Here is a 22,164-nt window from a genome sequence, read left to right as displayed (position 1 = left end):
TTTCCGGATAAGGCTGCCAAAATGTGCCCTTCTCCCAGAGGAGGTCAGACGAAGAGGACGTCTGGAGCTGCAGCAGCCACATTATTGATGAAATGAAGGCAGTGCCTTCCCATGCCGAGCTAGATGCTGAATTCAGTAGAACAGCTGCACTAATCAACTTGTGTTCAGGAGACACACTCGGGTCTCCAGACAGATCCTGTTCTGCAATGTGCAGCCAGAACTGCTGAAAGGCAGCCACCTACCAGGAGAGCAAACTGGGTGCCTAAGCTGGCAGACAGGCAATCTTACAGTCCAAAATAATTCAATACTACTCATGGTGACTGGTGTTTTTGCATTGTGGTCCACCAGCAAAAAATGGTGTATTGAGACTGTAGTATAAATTTAACCTTCTTTTTTGCAGATAGGTCTTTTTTGCTTGTTTACAAATGCTAATTTTGTGAGACGTAATATGCAGCTCTTCTTCTCTGCAGCAGAGTTCATCAAAGCTGAATGGCTTTGCAAAGTCACTGCACTGATCTTTCATTTGCTGACGCTAAAAGAGTGATTTATCTGGGACCAATTTTATTTATTGGACAGCATAGCGCACAGGTTTGGACTTTGGTTTGAGTCCCTGCTGCAGACATTTTAGAGCAAAGTAGTTCACCCCAATTTCAATAGTCAGCCCAGCTGTATCATTGATTGCCAGCAGCTGCACACAGTCCTGCAATGGACTAGGGTCCCATCTGAGGAGAGTCATGCTCTCTTCCTGTGTGTAATGGTATAGACAACAGGATACACTCCTGCTTACTGATCTTCTAGGCTCAAACACACCTCTGACTTTTAATGATATGATCATCCACTCTGAGCTCCGATGGATTGGTCATGTCATCTGGATGCCAGGCTCCAGGCCCCCCAAGATGGTTCTCGTCATAAGATTCCCATCTTAACTTGGCAAGAACAATCCCGAATACATGCAACATCATTCTCAACTCCTAGACGATTATGGCCCTTGACTCAAACAGAAAGAGGAAGAAGATCTGGAAAGGGTGTCGCCGCTTTGAGATCCAAAACTATCAGAAGAAGAAAGTGAAGAGACGGCATTGAGGTGAGCTCCTCATGACAGGAGCAACCAGTTATCTCCAGACGCAACACCCGCTCAGCCAGCCAGAGAGAGTGCAGATTCTGATTTGGCCTTATCGGTCACCTTCAGGTTCATGGAAGACAAAGATTCTTGACCAACATAGGGAATCTTTCAACTCTAGATTCACAGGATTTTCAGGATTATATTCTTATCAGAGCACACAGGTGGAGTTGAATGACAAACAGCAGTTACTGGGTTATTTCAACAGTTTTGTCTGGTTTTAGATTATGATCCAAAGAGATATTTCAAGACTGGAAATATCCCCTCCTTTTCTAACATTCACTTCGTGAGCTTAATTTTTACCTAGTTATTCCTGTTCAATGAGAAAGAAGCAGGTCAAAATTGTCTTTTTATGTACCCTAGGAAATCACCATACAAAACTATAATGCAAATGCTTCAAAGAGAAAAGTAAGCATTAAGAATTTGTGATTTTTTTTTCTCCTTTTGCACACATCTTTGGTGCTGCATAAGCAGTTTTCCAACCTTTTCACAGAAATAGAAGTTGACATCTTGGCCCAGAGATCCTTCTTTAATTATTGAAAGCTTTGTGACGATTTAAAGCATGGCTAATAACAGCCAGAAGATTCTGTGTGCTGCATTGCAACACTTAACTTTCAGAGGCATGCTGGGCCTTTTTTAACCTTTCTCAAGTCTGAATACTTCTCAATTAAGCAAGAATTTCACATAGTTCTCCCATTCTTTCAAAATAAAGACAATAAAATTACAATATTGTGTTTTTGTGAATGAGACATAGACGGTATATAATCAGGACAATATGAAAGAGATATTTAAATGCAGAGACACATAGCTGTGGAGCTAGAGGGCCTCTTTAATGAAACCTTTCCCCTCTCCGTTTCAAGAGAGGGTTTCAAATCTGTTTCTTGATTTCAACCCCTTTGAGCCTTTCTTTAGTCTTAAGTGCCATATACTTTAGCAAGCCTGAAGGATTTCATTTTCCAAAATCAGATGTAAGGCATTTTATAATCTTCTATGAATTCTAATTCTTCATTCAGTCCAACATTTTATGGTAACAGTAGGAGAGTCAAATACTAAATCCCCCCCACTAGTAGTGTGAACCACCGGCTGTTAAACTAGAGAAGGCAAAGTCCCTTTGGAAACCTAAAAGCTAATTAGGTTAAGACTGGAAAGTTTAATTTAGTCAGAAATAGTGTATGAGTGAACAACATTGTCTTCACTTTCTGCCACACTGAGTTGTTATTCTTCTGCTGTGGACCATGCAAAGCATTAAACTCTTCTCCTTAAAGACTAATTTCATTTACTTATTTTACTTTCTACTGTATTCCAGTACACATGAATCTGCAAAGCGCACAAAAAATAAATTCAATTCCCCTGATACTGTCTGGAAGAAACCTAATGTCGCCTTATGTTAAGAAAATAAATATGGATACTTGTGTTTAATCTAGTAACATTTATGACTTCCCTTAACTCACTGGGTGCAAATCGTTAAAAAGTTTCAGAAAAAAAAGTTTATTTCTGTGACTGCTATTTCATTGCAAGGTCTAGCTCATGAGTTACATCATCACCCAATCAGAGAACGCATTGCGGCATGTTTACTGAGGTGTTAAGAAAAAGTATCTTCGGCTTCACCTACTTGAAGGCCCTTGGCCAAAGGACCCCCATTCAGAGAGGTGAACCATGGGGTTGCTGCAAGGTGGGGATGGAGCAGAAGAGAGCTGCAGAAAGACAAATACGAGCTAGAGGAAGAGGCTAAGGGGTATTCATGCTTTTTTCAGGAAGAGATATCAAGGAGAATTACGAGTTAGAGTAGCAGAGGTGTGTGAGGCCTTGGTTACTGTCATCCCTCCTGAAGCTTTGTTAAATATCTCCATTTCATGATCAAGTGAAATGAGGAGGACTGGCTCCTTTTATTCCTTTCCCAGATCCTTTCAGCTTTCCTGGAACAGACTGGACGCTCTTTCATCTAGATCTGAATGCCTGGCCCTCAAGCCCTGTGGGATTCTTTCGCTGTTTGGTGTAGTGCTTCTGTATGTGGATCTGAAGCTGGAGTTGCCCGTGGGTCTTCAGAAACGGAGCCATTTTGGGTGTTGAGTGTTCAGATCACAGTAACCACATAAATACAGGACGTTTATATTGAATCCATCCACCCATTTTCTGTCTGCTTTATCCAACACGGGGTCATGGGGGAGCTGGAGCCTATCCTGGCAAACAAGCAACCGGCGGAAAGCAGGATACACCCTGGATGGGACCCCAGTCCATCGTAGGGCACACACAGACACTGACACACACGCACACACACATCCACACAGCAGAGCTAGTTTTCCCTAAGAGCCAAGCCTTTGGACTGTGGGAGGAAACCGCAGCACCAGTAGAAAACCCCCCTGGAACACAGGAGACAAACTCCATACAGAGCCTGAATTCCAGAACTGGACCCCGGTCCAATTTCTTTTCACCATAAATATTTTAATTTCAAATCCCAATACCTGAATGTGTGAAATGCTTTACTCCAACAGCTTAGCAAGGGACAGGGTTACTACCAATTGCTTTTAGCTCTAAATGAAAATGCAAATTACTGTAACTAACATTTGACATTGGACATTCTTGCTCTCTGAGAAGCTTATGGTGTTAAAAACCTGCTTAACAAATGCTTTTAAGTTGTATACCCTGTTCACTTAAACGTGTTTTATTTCCTTATTATACAGTATTCAAAAATCAGTAGGCCAATAAAAACAGCATACTGTACATCGCCAACAGACTCTCCCCACTAGCAGCAGACATACCTTATATAAAGCATATACAGTACCATTGTCCCATATGGCATTCAGGATTCGGTACAAATACACCTTATACAGCTTTTCTTCGGGTCTAAAATGAGAAGAACTGTGTGCCACTTTGCCTAACCTAAAACATTTCAAAGAAGGTCACATAATAACAAAAATACAATACCCCAATTTCTTAATCGGGGCGTTTCCTTTCTCACCTCCCGAAAAGGAGGAATCCGGGCACACGAACTACATCTCCCAGTGTGCAGCGCCCAAGCAGGAAGCGCGAGCCTTGACACGGGAGCACGGCGGCGATTGGCTCCAGCCCTGTCACGCAGGAAGTCCGGACTCCCAAATAAGGCTTCCTACATCACGGCTCAGGGACCCGCCTCTTTGGAGTGATGACGCAATGTGGGGAAAGTGTAAGGAGGAGGGGTGAGCGGGGGGTTGGCCCGTCGGCACGCGCAGACAGCAGGGAGCAGCTGCAGCAAGAAGATCGCATCGCATTTCACTGCATTGCAAGTGACATTTTAACATTTCCTCTAAAACTTAGAGAAAAGCACCTATAAACGACACTTAAAAAAATGGTAGATCGCGAGCAACTGGTGCAGAAAGCCAGGCTGGCTGAGCAGGCAGAACGATATGACGATATGGCAGCTGCCATGAAATCGGTAAGTTTCTCCTTCAAATTCGCCGTTCTCTATTTTTAACAGGCTGCCGTCTCTGATCATTTCAGGATTTTCTGAACGTCCTCAGTTCCGCAATCCCACTGCCTGCATCTTTTGTGTGTGTGTGTGTGACTTTAGTGACATGTCTGTGCATCTTTCAACCAGAAATAAAAAATGTCGCATACGCCTTGGAAAATAAACGTTTCATCTTGCACTCGCGAGTTAAAAGCTTTTAGTGGCCCCACAATCTGGGTGTGATGTGTAGGATTGTCATCTTGGCACCGCGAAAGGCCAGAAACCGTTAGAAATGTCAGACCACCTACATTCTAAATGTCTGACATCGAGACCCGCGATTCAATCCCATCTCATTGTGCAGCGGGGTCTGCAGAAATGCTCGTGGGGTGTGTGCTGAAAACGTGGAAACAAAAGGTAAAAGCGGCGATCATCTGTCAGGGGAAGGAGAGCGCTATCGGGAAAGGTGCCCGCATGCGGACTCTCTGATCTTGGGGCGGTGCCTTCCCTGTCTTGAGTCCCTTGTCATTAATTCAGCCTTTCAGAACAATACAAAAAAAAAAAGATGGACCACAGCAGACAAATGACAGTAAGCCGGTAGATTTTCGAGACATCCGGCTTTTTTAATACGGCGGTCCGTGCAGGGGGCTGGGTGTGTGTATCTGAAATGCAGTTTGGGCATGGGGACGGGACGTGGTGTTCCTCGGGACACGCCGGGCGCTGGAAGCGAGGATATAAAATTGCAGTTTATTTGAATGCACCGTCAGCAACGTGATAGCTGCACTGCCGCTCGATGTGCACGACTTTTTTGTCTTTATATGTCCCCCACCAACCCCCCCCGCCATGTCGCCCAACCCTGTGCGATGCTCCGGGGGGTTTAAAACGTCAGGCTGCCCGGTGCGAGAAACGCCGGCACTGCAGGCTCGGAAGCCGGGGTGCTTTTTGTGAACCAGCCTCGCCTTTAGGCTTGCTGTACCCCCCCCGGCTCCCCGCCCTTCCGCGGCAGTTTGGGGGGTCTAAATCAAATGACAGTACAGCGCAGGAGAGGATCCTGAGGCGCTGCAAACGTGGGAGGCGGCGGCGGCGGCGCTTCCAGAATGTTCTGCGGCTGCCGTATTGCAGGGAAGGGCGAGCAGCGAGCCCGCTCTGCCACCTGCCCCGCCGGGGGGTCACTGTGCCGCTGGGAGGCTGCCTCTCCTGGACCGGGGGGCGATTATTACACGCGTGTCACTGCGTGGGGCGAGGCGCACAGCACCAGCAGAGGGGAGGGAGGAGGTGGTGCTGGCGGTGGTAGCTGGGTGGGGGGGGAATTGAATCGTTTGCATTTACCGTTCGCTGTCCCCCCCCCGTTTTTTTATTTTCGGGGGTGACTTTCCTGGGCTGCTGCTTCACGCCCACCCACCGCCCCCCCCGGATTTTAACGCTACAGGTTCAAAGCAGGAAACCGCAACCCACCTCGGCAAATAATTCAGCTAGCCAGGCAGGGGAGGGGAGGGGATTGGGGGGGCAGTCGGTTGTTATAGAAACACGATGCGTTATGCAACATTTTTTTAAAAAATCTGCGACTTGTTCGCAGTTCTCAAATTAGTGCGGCCGTGAGATAATTTTTCATAAAGAGGTTTGTACCGGCTTCAGTGTGGCTGGACCCTGATGCGCGCACACACGTTTTAAAATATCCCCAGAATCCGTCACATCCCTCCGATGCATTAGGTGTCAGGGGGCGCGTGTCTAATTTTCGCGTATTTTAGGGCTTTCAATTAAAAGCGGCGACGGTGCACGGGCGTGAGGTGACGCTGAACGGGAGAGTAGTCGCTCACGCCGCCGATTGGACACGACACGCTCGTTGCGTGACGAAGGTGTACAGTCACTGGGAGCAGGGCGTCTGCTCTTGACGGCCCTGCCCAGTCCTGTTACCGGGGGGGATGGTGTTGACCTGCGTCCCGAGTTGGGAAGCCCAAAGGACACCGTGCCGGGCGGCACGGCAGCGTGCAATTCGATTGCCCTTATGCCAACGCAAGAGCCCCGTTTTCCCCTTTGCCGACGAGCTCAAACCGGTTGCGGTGCTTCCCTCTCCCGGCTAGGGCGCTGAACCGGGAAGGATCCGGGAGGCTCCGTGTTTGTCCGAGGGACTCCTGCAGCCCCTGGGCTGGCACTGCGGTAGAGGGGTGTGTCCGGCGCCTCGCCCCTCGGCTGAGGGGAGTCCCTGGCCTCTGCGGTAGTGGCCACTGTTCAGCACGACAGAGCAATAGGACAGAGCGGGCACGCTCAAATCTCACACCCGTGTCTCCTACCGCTGGTTACAGCGTTTGTGCTGTTACAGTGGGTGACACCTCGGAAAAACAACATTGAACTTAATGTTGAAATACAGGTGAAAATGACCTGATTCGCTCCAAACGCGCGTAGATGGACATGAACATGAAACGTTTGAGTTGAGGTATTTTCCTGATGCATTTGGACAGTCTGACATTATAAATTACTACAGTATGTGTTACAACAAGTCGAATTTACTAACACGTTCTTATGAAGGCAGTTATACTGAACATGTTTAATGAAATGGTTATGTAGAGAAATACAATTTTACATGATCCTTATAGCATACATACTACTGTATCATTGATAATCATGGACACATGATTGTCCATACTATCATGATTAGATTTTCATTCTAAAAAGCAAACAGGATCAAGCTTGTTAAAGTGTACATGAAAGTAGGTTTCAGCACGTGCCTCCTTTCAGAAAAAGGGGTCTGTTGTACATTTCCTGTATGTAACAGCACAGGCCACAGGGTTCAGTTCTTCATTCTGTATTTATCTGCATGGGTCTGTTGTATCCAGTTATAATTCATTCAGATACCGACTGACAGGTGTTTTTCGACTGACGTTGATTTGGTATCGCAGTTAAAACCTCGTTCTCTTCCTTGCCAAACTCACTGGCTATCCAGATATCCAGAAAGCGGTTTAGATCATGAAAATAGGATTGGCATATTTCAAAAAGCAAGGTCCCACTCAGCCCTTTTCAGATTTGACTTTGGACCTGTTAAAGATGCGCATTACACACCTCAATCACTGGAGGTATAAAGGGGTTCAGCTTGTGAAGTCTTTCCTTTGAATTACCTTCCATTTCAAGGCTGCAGCTTTAGAAAACGAGGGCGGGGCAGTAAGGAGTCAGTTAAATTGATTTGGGAAGACGATCCCAGTGGGACTGTCCTCCATGTCTCAGCCTCAAAGTGCCACGCACACATTTCTTTTCTAGCCCTTGGGTTGCTGACGTGCTAACTCTAATAACACGTTATTCCGGAGATAAACATTGCCACTAAAGGCAGATGAATGACCACCATTTTGTAGCTGAATCATGTGACAAATACATGGCCAAGCAGCATGGCATTGGAAAGTCTATAGACTTTGGTACATATTAGCTAAGTGTCGATGATCCTGTAGTCCTTAAGCCAAGAGTTAAAGTTCTGTTAATATGATGCAGTCAGGTAGTCTTGCTTACCTCTATCAGCTGTGCAGCTCAGAGCAAGGGGAGTGTAGCTCGGAAGACTGTGGTCACCTTGTCATGTAATATGAAGATGTATTGCAATTGTGGGGGCATTTTCTTATGTCAGATTAAAGCTTTGCAGCTTTTGTAATAAGTAAATAGTATACCTCTTTCTTCCTAGTTGTTGAATTTCCGTAAATGCTTATTTGTCTGTTTGTTCCATGGCTTGTCTTGATATCCTGAATCATTCTTAATTATCCCCTAGCTGTGTTGGCTAAAGTCGTTTCTTCTTGCTTGATGTGTCCTGCCCTTCATCACAGTGACGTCAGAATGGCTCACAAGCAGCCTCTTGAGCACGATAATGTCATTTCCCTGAAAACGATGTGTAGATAATGTGACATTGGCAGAATTGGGAGCAGAGACATACCGCTTACAAAAGACAAAACATCAGTCACCTCTTCCTTTAGTAATGGATTTCCTTTGCCTTGTCTGAAGCAAAAGGGAAAAAAAAGCCTTGATTCCTGAGAAACTGCAAATCAGAACATTAATTTTAGATGTCCAGACCCCACATTTTTAAAGCTCCCATTGAATAAAACAACACAGCTCAAAACAAAATGTGTTCAGACTTTTTTGGGATGGGGGAAACGGGGAAGTTTTTTCCCCTGGAAACATTCTTGATGATTTTTAATCAGAACCTGGATTTCTAACTGTACCATCTAGGCATTGTCATTTAGTACATATAGTAATGTGGTACAATTGTGGTACAAATGTGGCAGATACAAATGCTGTTGTATCTGCAGGGTCTCTAACCAGGCTTGTAGCTCCAATATATAATGCTGAAAACCTCGAAGTGCAGGGTCTTTTAAAGAACCATGTTAAGCACCTCAGTGAACTGTACCAGAGAACATGGCGAATCTGACTGGCTGTTGCAGCTGTTCGCTGAGGTGTGTTTGAATTACCGGCAGGAGCTGAGAAACTGATGGCTCCGCTCACCAGCACGGTTCCCCTGGGGCCTCGAGTTGATATTGAAGCCCGTATCTAATAAATAACAACGTAACATCCAATATTGTGGTCATGGAGTGCAATCGCAGCAGCTCAGATGGGGAGAGGGGTTCATTCCTCTAAGTACAGTCCTTAAAAATCCATTTTTAAGCTACTTACTACAAGAGGCACCAGTCATTCATTTTTTGCTATTGTTTCATGCTCTTTGAGCTGCAGACCTTTTCATATTTAGAAGCCTGCAAGCTGTAAGGAAAGCAGTTCATTGAGAAACTGCAGTCATTTGCGGTTATATAACGCTATAGGGCCACTTGAGTGCTCCTTTCCCCTTGGTTGAGTCCACAGTCATTTTTCCCCGTGACAGAAGGCGTCACGCACAGCATTACTGGGTAGCTGCTTGGGCAGGTCACATCAGCTTATCGGGGGAGACAGCCCTGTGCGTGTAGTGTGTAGCACTTTGCGCTCTTTAGACTGGGCTGGGCTCAGAAGACAGGACTGGGCTTTTCATCTGCTCCCTGTGGACTGTGCTGCTACTGTATACTTAGGAGCCCCACGCCCACGCCCACGCCCCAGATTCCTAACTGTGCGTCTGCAGACATCCATCCGATGTCCATTCTTTAATGGGTGTCTCCACCAAAATCCAAGTCGCTAATCTGCTGTTTTCACTGACTGGACCCTGCAGTATCTTGGGCTGCATTCATAGTTTTTCAGAAATAGGACAGTGTCAAACACTGGGCCGTGAGACCAGGAACAATGGGAGAACATTCTGCAGCAGAGCTGTACTGTGGTTTTGGTCCCCTTTTTTTTACACTACTCACTAGCACTCAGAACACTTTAACCTCCATTAGTGGAAATGATGCTGTGCCTGTGCCCTTGAAAAGTGAGTAAATGGCTCATGTGGATTGTGCACCAAAATGAAAGCACTTTGATGAGAGACTGTATAAAAATCAAGCGGGGAAACTGTCAATCAGAAAATGAGAGCAAGTTCCTCACTGATTTAAGATCGGACTACTTATGGTTTATTTTGTAAGATAATGGGCTACGCATTCATGACAATCAATTACAACTGGCAGCAGTATTTTCAAATAGATCTGTTTGACAGCTCATAGTGAAAACCGTGAATTTGACATCTGTATTGTATGTGAAGAGACTCGAGATGCAGGCTCACTCACTTGGCTGACAGCAGAGAAGCAGGTGACCCATCCAGGCAGGATTGCTCCTGGCCTGTGATGGGCTGTCAGGGTCATGTGACTTACTGGAGAGACCCCCACCCCCCACCCCCACAGCCATCACGTGATCTTCAAACAGCGGCGTTTACCATCGTTGGAATGATAGGTTGCCCAGTGTGCAAGAGTGCAGTGCTCAAAGTTTTTAACCAGTAGCAATTACCTGATAAGTGCTAATGATCCCAATCCACCAGGGGGGCTGTAGTCTACAGTAGTTAATTTTTAATCACGGCACACAGGAAATCCTTCTCTAATGGCCAAGCCTTGATTGCCTTATTGACTGTGCCTGTTCATTCCAGATAAGTTGCTTCCGATTTGTCTCTCCAAGCAGGTTTAACTCTGAAAAGGGGAAGCCGGGTTCACTCCAGTTTCTGAGAGGAACACAGAACACAAATGGGTGCAGGATCTGTAACGCCTGCAGACTGTAGGACTGTAGGTCACAACGCCTGCAGGCTCTGGTGTATTTCTGTATTGATCTGGGTGTGACGGGAGGCTCAGATTTCTGACTGGAAAGACCACAGAACAGCGGGGATGGTGTCAGTATTTGGTGCACCTTTCATTACTGTACCAGGGCGGGAATCCCCCACTGCTAAACCCCCAGTTTCGTCAAGGGCTGCCTCAGTTTGGGGAGTGCAGCAGCCAGCCGGGAGTTGCAGGCTGGGGAGGGCGAATTTACTCGGGACAAACTGCTTCAGCATCGGAAACGATTCAGCAGCGCCCCCTGCAGGAGATCGCCAGAAGCTGAGGTCACCCAGCAGAGTCAGCTGCCATAGTGCCTCCCAGCTTTAAACACTACTGGGGGAAAAAGAAAAGCCACTAGTATGAAAGTAAGGAGGACCTGTTCCACTGGTAATATGATCAGGTCAGTGGGAGTTGGTAGGAACCTCCCGAGTTCAGTGCAGAGACTTTGGCAGAGTCGCGTTCTGTGACGTCTTTGAGGAATGATCCCTTTAGTCGGCTTCGTTGCTTTTTTCTTCAGTTGGGCGGACAGCCGCCGGGCGGTCAAGTGTACCGCATTTCTCAAACCCGCAGCCAGATGGCTGCTGCCAGGCTGGCGGCCCGCGATTCCAGGGGAGAGCCCCTCCTAGCGGGGAGAACCACACGCTGCCGGCCCAGCGCACACGTCTCCCGTCCCTCCCTCCTTGCTCCTCACTGAGGGCCCTTTCCCGGTCTCTGGCATGTGGGCCCTGGCTGCCTTCCTGACAGCTGTGGAGCCAGACTTGAGCACAAAATGAGCGGATTGCTTTGTTTCCATGGCAACCGGGGACTGCACATGATAAATTGCTTCTCACCAGCCCCAGTAGGTCTAGGCGTATAGTGGGTAGGAAGAAAAAAAAAAAACTGAGTGTATAATTTCAACACTTCAATACTGTTGGAACAAAAGGAAGCTTAATTATTGTTGGTGTGAAGCGCAAAATGACTTGACCCTTCACAAGCTCAATTATTCCCTGTTTGTAACTGAAATGCTGGTTTGCGTATTTGTTGCCGGTTGCAACTACCAAGAAATGAACCTGGTAGTTGGCTTCATGGGTGCGCTTGAAGAAGATGCATGGAAGACTGAAGGGAGAAATTTGGACACTTTTTTTCATGCAGTGGCGCTATGCTCTTTTTATTTTTACAATCGCTTGTAACAAGACATTGACAGATCGATCTCTGCATAAGATGGCTGTGGCGTGCAGAAATTGGGAATTGAAGTAGCTCATTTAAATATGTAAAATTATAATATTCAAATGGCCTAGCAGGCAGGAGACTGTCCATTTTTAGTTCAATATGGTCTTAGCTTTCAGCAGAATGATATTAAAAATTTCACATGACTGTACTTGGCTGTTGTTCTTTAGAAACAAAGAGTTTACTCCCTCGTGCACCAATGAGTGTGTTATTATCACCTGAAAGACAGGTAAATGGTAAAGCAAGGAAAAACAGTATAACCTACAGAAAAGGCAGGCAGCACTAGAGAAAGGATAGCCTGTTGTAGAAGGACATACCCATTTGACTCAGACAGGCCAGACCTGAATCCAGAGACTTGAGAGAGTTAAAGGACACAGATTTAGAATGGCGGTGAAAATGAGAACAGATTAGGCACAGAATGGAAAGGCAGTCCCCTTGCATTCTATAGTAGCTGTCAAATGAAAGCAGAGAGAACGATTTTACACACTGCAGGAAAGCGGGGATCAGAGACTGGAGTCTCTCTGGGGGTGCCGTGCTTCTGCAGAGCAGCAGTTTACAGTACATGTTCTGTGTGAGCCTTTAGCTGTCAGTAAGACTGAGGGATGACCTCTTACTGTACTGTACATCACCAGGTTTAAATGCAACTTCTCCCTTCCAGAATTTGCAAAGACTGTGCTTTTTATGCCATTTATTAACACCAGCTTACATTGATCCATTGGATCCTTAAATATGTAACTAGCCCTTTATACGTCTTAAAACATGTCTACAAAAAAATGCCTGCAGCCATTGCAGTCTCACGTGCAACAAAGAAAGGATAACTAAGGCATTGTAGATCAGTTTTGCTCTTGCCTCCAGATTCCTGAAAAAATACCATTCGTTTTGCTAAGGTTTCGGCTATCAACACTTTGTGCTTTTTGAGTGAATAAAACCCACGTTCTTGTCTAGAAGGTCCTTTTTGATAAAGACAAAGCAATTTCGATGTGCTATTGTTTGGCCTAATTCTGTTGTTTTCAGAGTATTGAGAGAAAGCAGATTTCTCACTGTCTGCATGAGAAGGCAGGGAGAAGTTTGTATGACAGTTCTCTTATATGATAATAGCCCATTATGTTTTATGAATCATGAGCAAGTCTTTTTCAGTGAATAAGATTAGACAGATTTGTTGTTTTTTTGCCACTTTAAATGTTTGTAGCACCCTCTATGAGTTAGAAACTAAGCATTCTCAAGAACCCCCATATGGAACAGCCAGATGTAGATCATTAATCAGATCTGGAGCATTTAATATACAGTGTGAGAGAGCTTTTGAAATACCATGCCAAAACTAATATTTCACTCTAGTTGAGGCTATGCCAAAGCTGAGGGCTTCATCCAATGCTTAGTTGGAGGGGCAGGAGAAAGGTTGTACCTTATTTCAAAAATTGCTCTTTATAACTGTAAAAGCAATGGCAGCCCATTTTGACATTTAGAGTAAAAATAACATCAAATAATTTATGATTTAATAGATCCTGGAGAGCCACTTTTGTGGAGCTCAGTTGGTAAGCTGTCTTAGTCCATTTCTATTTCCAATTCTCACCACAGGAAATACAATCAAACCTATGTAATTGAATATCAGCCCCCCAGCAGTTGCAAAAGAAGAAGATAGTTTTATAAGCTTATCCCTACCATTTAGATACTGCTTTGAAGATGGAAACGCCTTTTTTTTCTTGTTTTTGTATTAAAAAAATATTGTACAAAAAGCAAAAGGTTTGGAAAGAAATTGAATTGGAAGAGGTGTGTTATTTTGGGTGGAAATGTAAGTATATTTGGCAATGTAATTTTAGAAACCCTTACTTTTGTAATAGTAAAATAAGTAAAATCTACAAAATAAGTCTAACATACTTGCTTTTAATGAACCGGAACTTAACAGTACTGCCTGCACATACATACTGTAGTCTAGCAAGTAAACTTTATAATGGAGATAGCCCTAGGGTAGTGATTGCTGTGTGTAGCTGTAAGTTTGACTAAGTGTACTAAATTTCGAACATAACTGTTGGTTGCCCTCTTTAATCCATGGCATTCTGTGGTATGTCCCATCACTTTGATCCACAAGTGGGTTTGAAATGCTTTTCTGAATAAAATGAAAAATAAATGAAGTGTCTATCTTGCAGTCTTCAGCAAGCATGTCATAATCTATAATCTAGATGTCCACATTTCATGTTAGAAGTTTTTTTATTTGTGTCGTCAGAACTCTTGGTATCTTCCCCTCTGAAAAGGCAGACATACACCGATTTCCAATTATGTCACTTCTGAAGGTTTATAAACGTGCTTTTAATGGGGATATTTGTAATTTGGTGTGAAGCCTCATGGGCTCAGACTAGGCACAACTTGTGTGTACAAGTGAGCCATGTATTGTTCTGTCAGGAAGGTTGAAGGGCGTTTGTCTCAGTCCCAGTAAATGATGTTGCAGTTTCGGGGAGGGCGTGCCAGTTTAGCTTCTGCTGTAGTTCTGCCAAGGTCAGCATTGCTGTGCGAAAGCTACACTTTCATTAAAAATCATTTATCCTTGCTTAAACGGTTTCACACATTTATACTGAGCTTTAACACAGTACCATCGGATTTAACCTGTTTTTTCTTCATTTTGTCTCTTTGCGAAGGTGTGAATCTTTGCTTTACCAAGCGTGCTCCCTCATTTTAGCATCTGGCCTGTGGGTTCTAAGATTTTAAATATTTTCTGGATTTTACATGTCAATGGATGCAAACTACAATGGTAGTTTATTTCAGGTTGAGGTTTTTGTATACCACATATGAAGGGGGGAAAGAGTCATTTTTATTGAATATATTTTTATTTTTAATTTGGGCGTCAATGGAGCTTACTGTAGGTTCCCAAAGACAAAAGTTGCTCTTTGCATTGTGAATGAAGGTGTGGCTTAACAATCTGTGTAACAACAAAAAGTACCTTGATACAAGATCTACTGTACTGTGTGTCGCTGGAGCATGGCAGTATTTTATTTCATTTCTAGATTGAATCGGATGAGGAAGCTTGGATTCTCTGAATGGCCCCACGCCTCACCCTCCCTTGTCCTCTGCCTTCCAGGTGACGGAGCTGAACGAGGCCCTGTCCAACGAGGAGAGGAACCTGCTCTCGGTGGCCTACAAGAACGTGGTGGGCGCGCGGCGGTCCTCCTGGCGCGTGATCAGCAGCATCGAGCAGAAGACCTCGGCGGACGGCAACGAGAAGAAGATCGAGATGGTGCGGGCGTACCGCGAGAAGATCGAGAAGGAGCTGGAGGCCGTGTGCCAGGACGTGCTCAACCTGCTGGACAACTTCCTGATCAAGAACTGCAGCGAGACGCAGTACGAGAGCAAGGTCTTCTACCTGAAGATGAAGGGCGACTACTACCGCTACCTGGCCGAGGTGGCGACGGGCGAGAAGCGCGCCACAGTGGTGGAGTCCTCCGAGAAGGCCTACAGCGAGGCCCACGAGATCAGCAAGGAGCACATGCAGCCCACCCACCCCATCCGCCTGGGCCTGGCCCTCAACTACTCCGTCTTCTACTACGAGATCCAGAACGCGCCCGAGCAGGCCTGCCACCTGGCCAAGACCGCCTTCGACGACGCCATCGCCGAGCTGGACACCCTGAACGAGGACTCCTACAAAGACTCCACACTCATCATGCAGCTCCTGCGAGACAACTTGACACTGTGGACAAGCGACCAGCAGGACGACGACGGAGGGGAGGGCAACAATTAAAAGCCGGTGGACTGGGCAGCCGCTTAGCTGATGCTACTACCGCAAGCAGTCTTTATTTTTCCACAAGTTTAAAGATAAAAGAGGGTTGGGGGGAGGGGGGGAACCTTCCAGTAGTTAAAAAAAAAAATAGAAAAAAAAACCACCCTCCTCCTTCTTGATCGCCTCTTCGACATTTGCCAAAACACCACTTAGAGGAAAAGGTCGGTCAGTCAAAAAAAAGTGGCTGTTGTTGGATTGGAATGGCAGCCTCACACTGGCATCTGGACTGTTCTCGTAGTACAAACAACGTGGAGCTGCTTATTTAACTTTAGGGGGGGGGGCTGATGATGTGAAAGATAGCAAGATAGAGTAAAAACGTGAATGTGAAAGCCTCAAAACATAGTTTGCAATGGTTCCAGTAAGCTTGAAGAAGGGGCTACCTTTGACCTGTTCAGAGAGCACTTCCAGGAATCGCACAGCACATCTGAATATTAGTACCCTTTCGAAGGCGCACACACACACACGTGTGCACCGAATTCTAAAAAGAAGGAAGTCTCCACCTTAGTTTAAACTTGGAAACATGACTCATCGGTAACTAGCCAACATGGTAGTGATGACCTACAGCAGGTGCACAGGGAGGATATGGTAAATCTCCTTTCCCCTTGCATGCCGATCTAACGTGTTGTTAATCAACCCTTAAGACTGAAAGCGATTATCGAGGGAATTCTGGAAAAGAACACCGAGAAAATTGCCCAAATGATGATAACGTGTGGCCACGGAACAAGGTCAAGCATTTACTGGAACCATGAGCTCTTTGGGGGTGTTAAGGTAACACTGACGGCAGAAAACTGATGTGTTTAATGGGATAGATCTTAAAGCAGCTTTGAGGTTTGTGGTTTGTTTTTATTTGTTTTGTTTTTTTATTCTTAAAAAGAAATGCACTTGCCTATTATACTGTTTCCTCAGTGTAAGACGATTCCTGCTCCAATATTCTCGATAATACAATATTGTGCATGCTGGTGACGTATTTATGTAAGGTAGCTTGACTTTATTAACTTATACTGTAGGTGTTATGTATTCCTATGAACAAGAAATGACTAGACTTCAAACTGATTTTTTATTTCCTTTTTATTATGAGTTTCTTTTTTTTTTCCATTTGCTGAAGTACGCTATACCAAATCAGTGATTGTTAACAATAAATTGATCTGTTATGGACGTTGCTTAGTGACATGCAGTTCTGTATTTGATTTGTTAAAAGCGGAAGAAAACAACACCAGTGTTAGCTTACTCTCACTGTCTGGTGTTTGTCATGGTGAAATTATAATTATTACAGTGTAAACGATTAATATGTTGTTCTTAGAATGACCTTTCTGTTTGTGCTCTCTTCTGTCATGCAGTGAACTGTTTAAGGTTTCAACAGTGGTTTATTTTATCAGAATCAGTGTTTCTGTAAGGAGTTCCTTCACACACGGACCATTTTATTTATTTTGGATTTTTTAGCTGTCTCCTGAGTGATGAATATATTGAATGTGAGTCAATATGTAGCGGTCGCACAAAATAAAAAAAAAAGAGAGAGCTCTTCTACTGCACCATTTCATAGCTGGTTGTGGGGAGTTGTTCTGCATTGTCATTATGGAGTACACCCTTGTTTCTAAAGAGATCATGACATGGTTTCATGCTCCTGATATCACGGGCCTTTCCTCACTTCTGTGACTTGACACTTTCTTTTACCTTCTTTGCGATAAAATGGCTTTTTGTTTGAATGGAACATTGTTAAAAGTCAAGTAAAAAGAGTAGGATGCTGGAACCAGCATTACTGCAGGTACCCTGTATGCAGCTGACATTTATTCTTATTCTTATTTATTTATTATTTAGTGTAGTTAATTTAGAATAGTCATGAATTGAATTGTATTGCTGTTGTTTCTCAGGGTTGTGTTGGATCTAGCAGTAGGGAAAATGGTTGTTGTAGTCCCATTCATTGTAGGCGGAATGGAAGTTCCCTTTTTTGTGTTTTTTTTTCTGGGAAAATGTGGTTGTGTTCTCAACGGGGATTTGGCGTGGGACGTCTTCATTCATTTTGCGTGACATTGCTTCTCAAGAAAAAAACAAACGCAGGAATCTGGAGAGAGGCACGCTTGCTGGTGGTGGGAGAGACTTGTAAAATGAGAGGCGCTTCAGACCTAGATTCACAGAAACATATTCTGTTACACCGCATCATGGAAAGGCAAGAACGGGCTAGGACACTTTCAAGAACAGGCAAACTGTGCTGTCACACATAACAGAACTAAGTACAGCAAGCATGGTACATGGGCCATTTCCATTCCACCCTCACCTCCAACACATTTGGCTTTCTCCTCTTTGATGGTATTGCAATTTACTTACATCTGCTCATGGAAGCCCTAAGCTGCACAACAGCAGTTATGCAGGGGGTTAAGCTTTTAATTTAAACATCTCAAACACCTCAAATCAGACCTACATCTGGGGTTACAGATGAAAATCTACTACTTGGCCTTTTTCATTTCTACTACATGGCTGGAAAAAAAGAGTACAAAGGCATTTTTTGTCCTTGAAAATGAAAACCCAAAGAGAGATGCATTGTTCTCATCTGTCGTAGAGTGGTACAGGGGTCAGAGTGAGGAGCGAGGTTAAGTGAATCACAGCTGCTTTTTCAAAAACGGAGGCCATACCGTATGTAATAATGGGCAGTTGATGAGATGCTAGAAGAATGAAAGTCCTTTGTTTATAGAGAAAGTATCTCGCTTGGAAAAGGCAGGAAGAAACAGGGATGGATCTTCTTCATGAACCTTCTCTGAAGGTTTAATGAGGGATCTGTACAGTGGATCATTTGCAGAATTGGGAGTAAACTCTTTAAACAAAGGGCATGTTACGATGGGGAGATTTAAGGGAAGTGCTGGTTTAAATATGGAAGTGGGAGGGGGTTACTTCTGATTAAAGTATTCCCACTTTGGGGAATTTTTGCTGTGGGGTTGGTGAGGGAGAGTGGCAGACTGAGAAGTGAAAGAGATGGGTTGCATTGAAGCCCGATGGTGACAGGAGAAAGCAGAGTTAGTACAAGCAATTCCTGAAGTCAGGCACAGGAACGAGGGAATAGCTAAAGGACAGAAGTACTTTCATCTTCAGGACATCTTCCACCAGCAGAGAGTGGCAGATAACAGCTACCGCTGTTCTTTACTGATAAGCCACTGACAGGTCCACCAATGAGGATTCTCTGTGACCTTAAAAAGTAGTTAATATCATCAAATTGTTACTGAAAATTCAAAGGCTGAAGCAGTTCTGAAACACTGATCAAGGAGCACCGAGTAGCTAAGAATAAATGACAGGTCAGACGTCCCAGACCAGCCTTATTAACCCTGCTGCATAAATTAATATTTAACTTCTCACCTTTCAGGGGCACAATTCCAAGATCCAGCATGAAATAAAATTGAATTCAATAAAAGGGATAGATAGAAAAACCCAATGCTGAACAGTTCAGAACATCAAATGTGAGTCTAAGTGATTCTTACAGTCTCTTGTATTTATACAGCACTTTTCACCCTGAAGAATCCCCGATTACATACGGAAGGGTATTTATCCGCCACCAAAGTGCGGAGGTCATAATAAAGCAGCAGCCCCACTACATGACAGACCAGGTGGAGGTGTGAGAAATGAATTGAATTAGGGAAATTTGAAGGGGGAAATCACGCAAGGCCAGATTATGAAAGCCCAGAGTGGAATTTAGCCAGAACATGGGGGGGAAAAGTATGTATGTCCAGTTATTGTGGACCTACATAGTTTCATCCATAGGACAGTCCCTGCTAATGCATGGTGTACCCAGTTAAACAAAATTATTCCACTTAAAAGGTTCCTGCCTATTAAACCAAGCTGAAGAAAGTGATTTTGCACCTCCTTGAAGTGCTTCACTTGTGAGGAACTCACATTCTGTGTCATTCTCCAGGCAGGGAACTCGCAGTTGAAAAGACCAATTCAGATCAACACAATTGCAAACCCAGTGACTGACATCTCAAGAGCCAGGCTGGGAATGAACACTTCTAAACATCTTAGGTTAAGTTTACCAGGACTATTTTAAACATTTTGTTGACTAGCAGGGGAAATGTGTTCTTGAGGGGACCTGGATTGTTACATTAAAACAGATTTGCTGCATTTGCATTTCAGCAAATAGCTACAGTACAAAGAGCTGAGACTTAGGACAGTCACCTGGGTGAGATGCAGGAAGTGCTCATGACTAAAAACTCATTGTTATGCATCTGCAGCGTCTTAATCTGAATTGTTTTGCTGATGCAGTTATCTCTTTTAGACCTTAAATCACAAGCAGTTTATCCACACAGTCATGAACCCACAGATACTCTCTTTACGGCTGGCAGGGAGAATCTGCTGTTCCTACAGATTCAAGGGCAGCAGCTGTGGGGAAAGCAATAGAATTGAGGTCTTAGATAAGTCTATATTCTGAGTCACTAGTGAGGCTTCTCCTGCGGCTTGTGACCTTTTGCAGGAGTTTGGCCGATGGCTGCCAATCCACATAATTCACGTGATGAAACAGTGGTTTAGTTTGGGTCATGCACGCCCTCTAATGCACTCTTTAAAACTGACTGGAGAAACAGACTTTACACAGGGTAGCATTATCTGCCAGATCTGCATCCCAGAATCCTCCCTTTTTCCCCACTCTTAATTATCAGTGTACTGTACAGCTGTTACCATGCGACAAAAGTAGATAGTTGGTTTTGTCATGTTATTGTTGGGAATAGCAGGGTGGGAGGGAGAGAGTTGTTACTTTAAGTCCGAACCCGCTCTCTTCTGATGAATTTGTACATCTGAACAGAACAAAAAGGATCTCAACTGCTTCAAAGCCACTGTTTTTGTCTCTTTAAAACGTGTGGAGTGAAATGGTTTACACAATTACTTACGAACACATTTTGTCTTCTCATTCCTGTTCACACTGACAATTAGTATAGTGTTCAGTCCTTAAAAAACGAAAAACATTGCGAACAGGTTGCAACTCACAGGATTTCATGGCTGTTTATGCAACAGTTTATAATTATATGCATGCTCTGCTACATCATTCTATAGAAACTGAGTAGGCCAGGGAAACAGGAAGACAACCAGGGAACCATGACAACAGTCCTAAGGGGCCAAGCCATCTTTTACTTGCCTGTCTGCAAGGGCAATGTCTGGCTCAGGTGTCATGAGGAAAAATGAGTGCTAGCAAAAGGCCCATTTCAGGAGGAGGGAGAATCCTTAGAAGAAAAGTGGTGTTTGATCAAGTACTGTTGTAAAAGCATGTGTACGTTTTAGGAGAGTCGGTTGCCTTCTGTTGCTCATTAAAGATATTGGTTTCTTGACATAAACTGAAAACCTTTTGTCTTTTGTTTCTCATTACGTTCACACAAGGGCAAGCAAGACCTCTCACCTCGTTTGCAGCTCTATTGCAAAGTATTTCCTAACCAGATACTGTTGGAATTAGCCTCAGTCTTGGGTCTCACTTCAGCCACCATACTGTACAGTATGTTGATTATAGGAAAGAAATGTAACTAAAGCATGTGACTGTATGACGTTAGAAGTCATATAAAACCTATTCAGATTTGTCCATCTGCCTGGGGTGTGTTCAGCCATGAGAAATACAGTACAAGGAAACCTATGTGGACAGTTCTGATAAGTGAAACTATATTCAAACTATATTTGCTACTGACGTTAAATATTATCTGGATTCAATTCCATCTGGATTCAATTCCATCTGGAGACTGAAATGAAATCATATTTAGGGATTTGGGGATTTAATTTTCCAAGAAGTGCTCAACACATCTTATTGCATATTCCTCTATTTTAAATGCCTTTGACCACCTTTACAGTTATAATAATTCTGCTTTATTGTCAGCCTGCTGTCACTTTGGGTGATTTGACTTGCATCAATCCAGGCACCTCTGAGGTGTGAACCACTAGTGTAGCTCAGACAACCATGTGCAGAAATCTAGTTTGCAGGCTTTTTTTAAAACAGTTCTTGGTTAACCTGCACTGTCCTAGAATTCACATATCACATTCGCTCATGTCCGAGTTCTCACGTAACACATGAACGTTTTCCATTTTCAAAAGTCTAAACGGACTAAATAAGACACATTTAAGATACAATTTAAATAAAAGGTGCAGTGTAAATTTGTCCAGTCGCCAAAAATCTATACCTGGAGCTGCTCAGACAAAAAAAAAAGATTTTTGGAATTAGTTCCTGCCACCTCAAACAGCCCCTTCAATTCATGATGAAGAAGTAAACATGTGAAAAGTAAACAGTACAGGACTGTGGACCACTGTCTATAATACAATCGTTCAGGTCTTTTCATGGGGGCATCTAGTGAACCCCCTGCCCCTCTTCCGATTCTACACTTCACCCGAGCAGCAACATGGGTCCTCAAGACCTGCCGAAAAATCTGTGTTATTAAATTAAACTCCATCGATCTCTTTCATCCAAATATTCCCTTCAACCTTTGATGACCCTTTTTAATTTAACAATAAGAACAAGAATCACAGATTACTTTCA

The 22,164-nt window shown here is 44.1% G+C and overlaps 1 protein-coding gene across 1 annotated transcript; it reads left to right on the top strand.

Annotated features, from left to right (window-relative positions):
• Positions 1–4,288: 4,288 nt before the first annotated feature.
• Positions 4,289–20,983, top strand: ywhag1 (3-monooxygenase/tryptophan 5-monooxygenase activation protein, gamma polypeptide 1). Its single transcript, XM_006640834.3, has 2 exons — positions 4,289–4,532; positions 14,985–20,983. Exons 1-2 carry the CDS (start codon positions 4,446–4,448, stop codon positions 15,639–15,641), a joined length of 744 nt encoding a protein of 247 aa, XP_006640897.1. The 5' UTR covers positions 4,289–4,445; the 3' UTR covers positions 15,642–20,983.
• The last annotated feature ends 1,181 nt before the right edge of the window (positions 20,984–22,164 follow it).

The sequence above is a fragment of the Lepisosteus oculatus genome, chromosome 26, assembly GCF_040954835.1.
Source record: "Lepisosteus oculatus isolate fLepOcu1 chromosome 26, fLepOcu1.hap2, whole genome shotgun sequence".
Lineage (NCBI taxonomy): Eukaryota > Metazoa > Chordata > Actinopteri > Semionotiformes > Lepisosteidae > Lepisosteus > Lepisosteus oculatus.
Note: the sequence above shows the minus strand (reverse complement) of the source record. Positions and strands in the feature narration are given on the sequence as shown.

Excerpts from the sequence above, each read along its gene's own strand:
- ywhag1 (XM_006640834.3), top strand. The coding sequence starts at position 4,446 with ATGGTAGATCGCGAGCAACTGGTGCAGAAAGCCAGGCTGGCTGAGCAG. Across the intron at positions 4,533-14,984 it reads TGGCAGCTGCCATGAAATCG|GTGACGGAGCTGAACGAGGC; the intron begins GTAAGTTTCTCC and ends TCTGCCTTCCAG.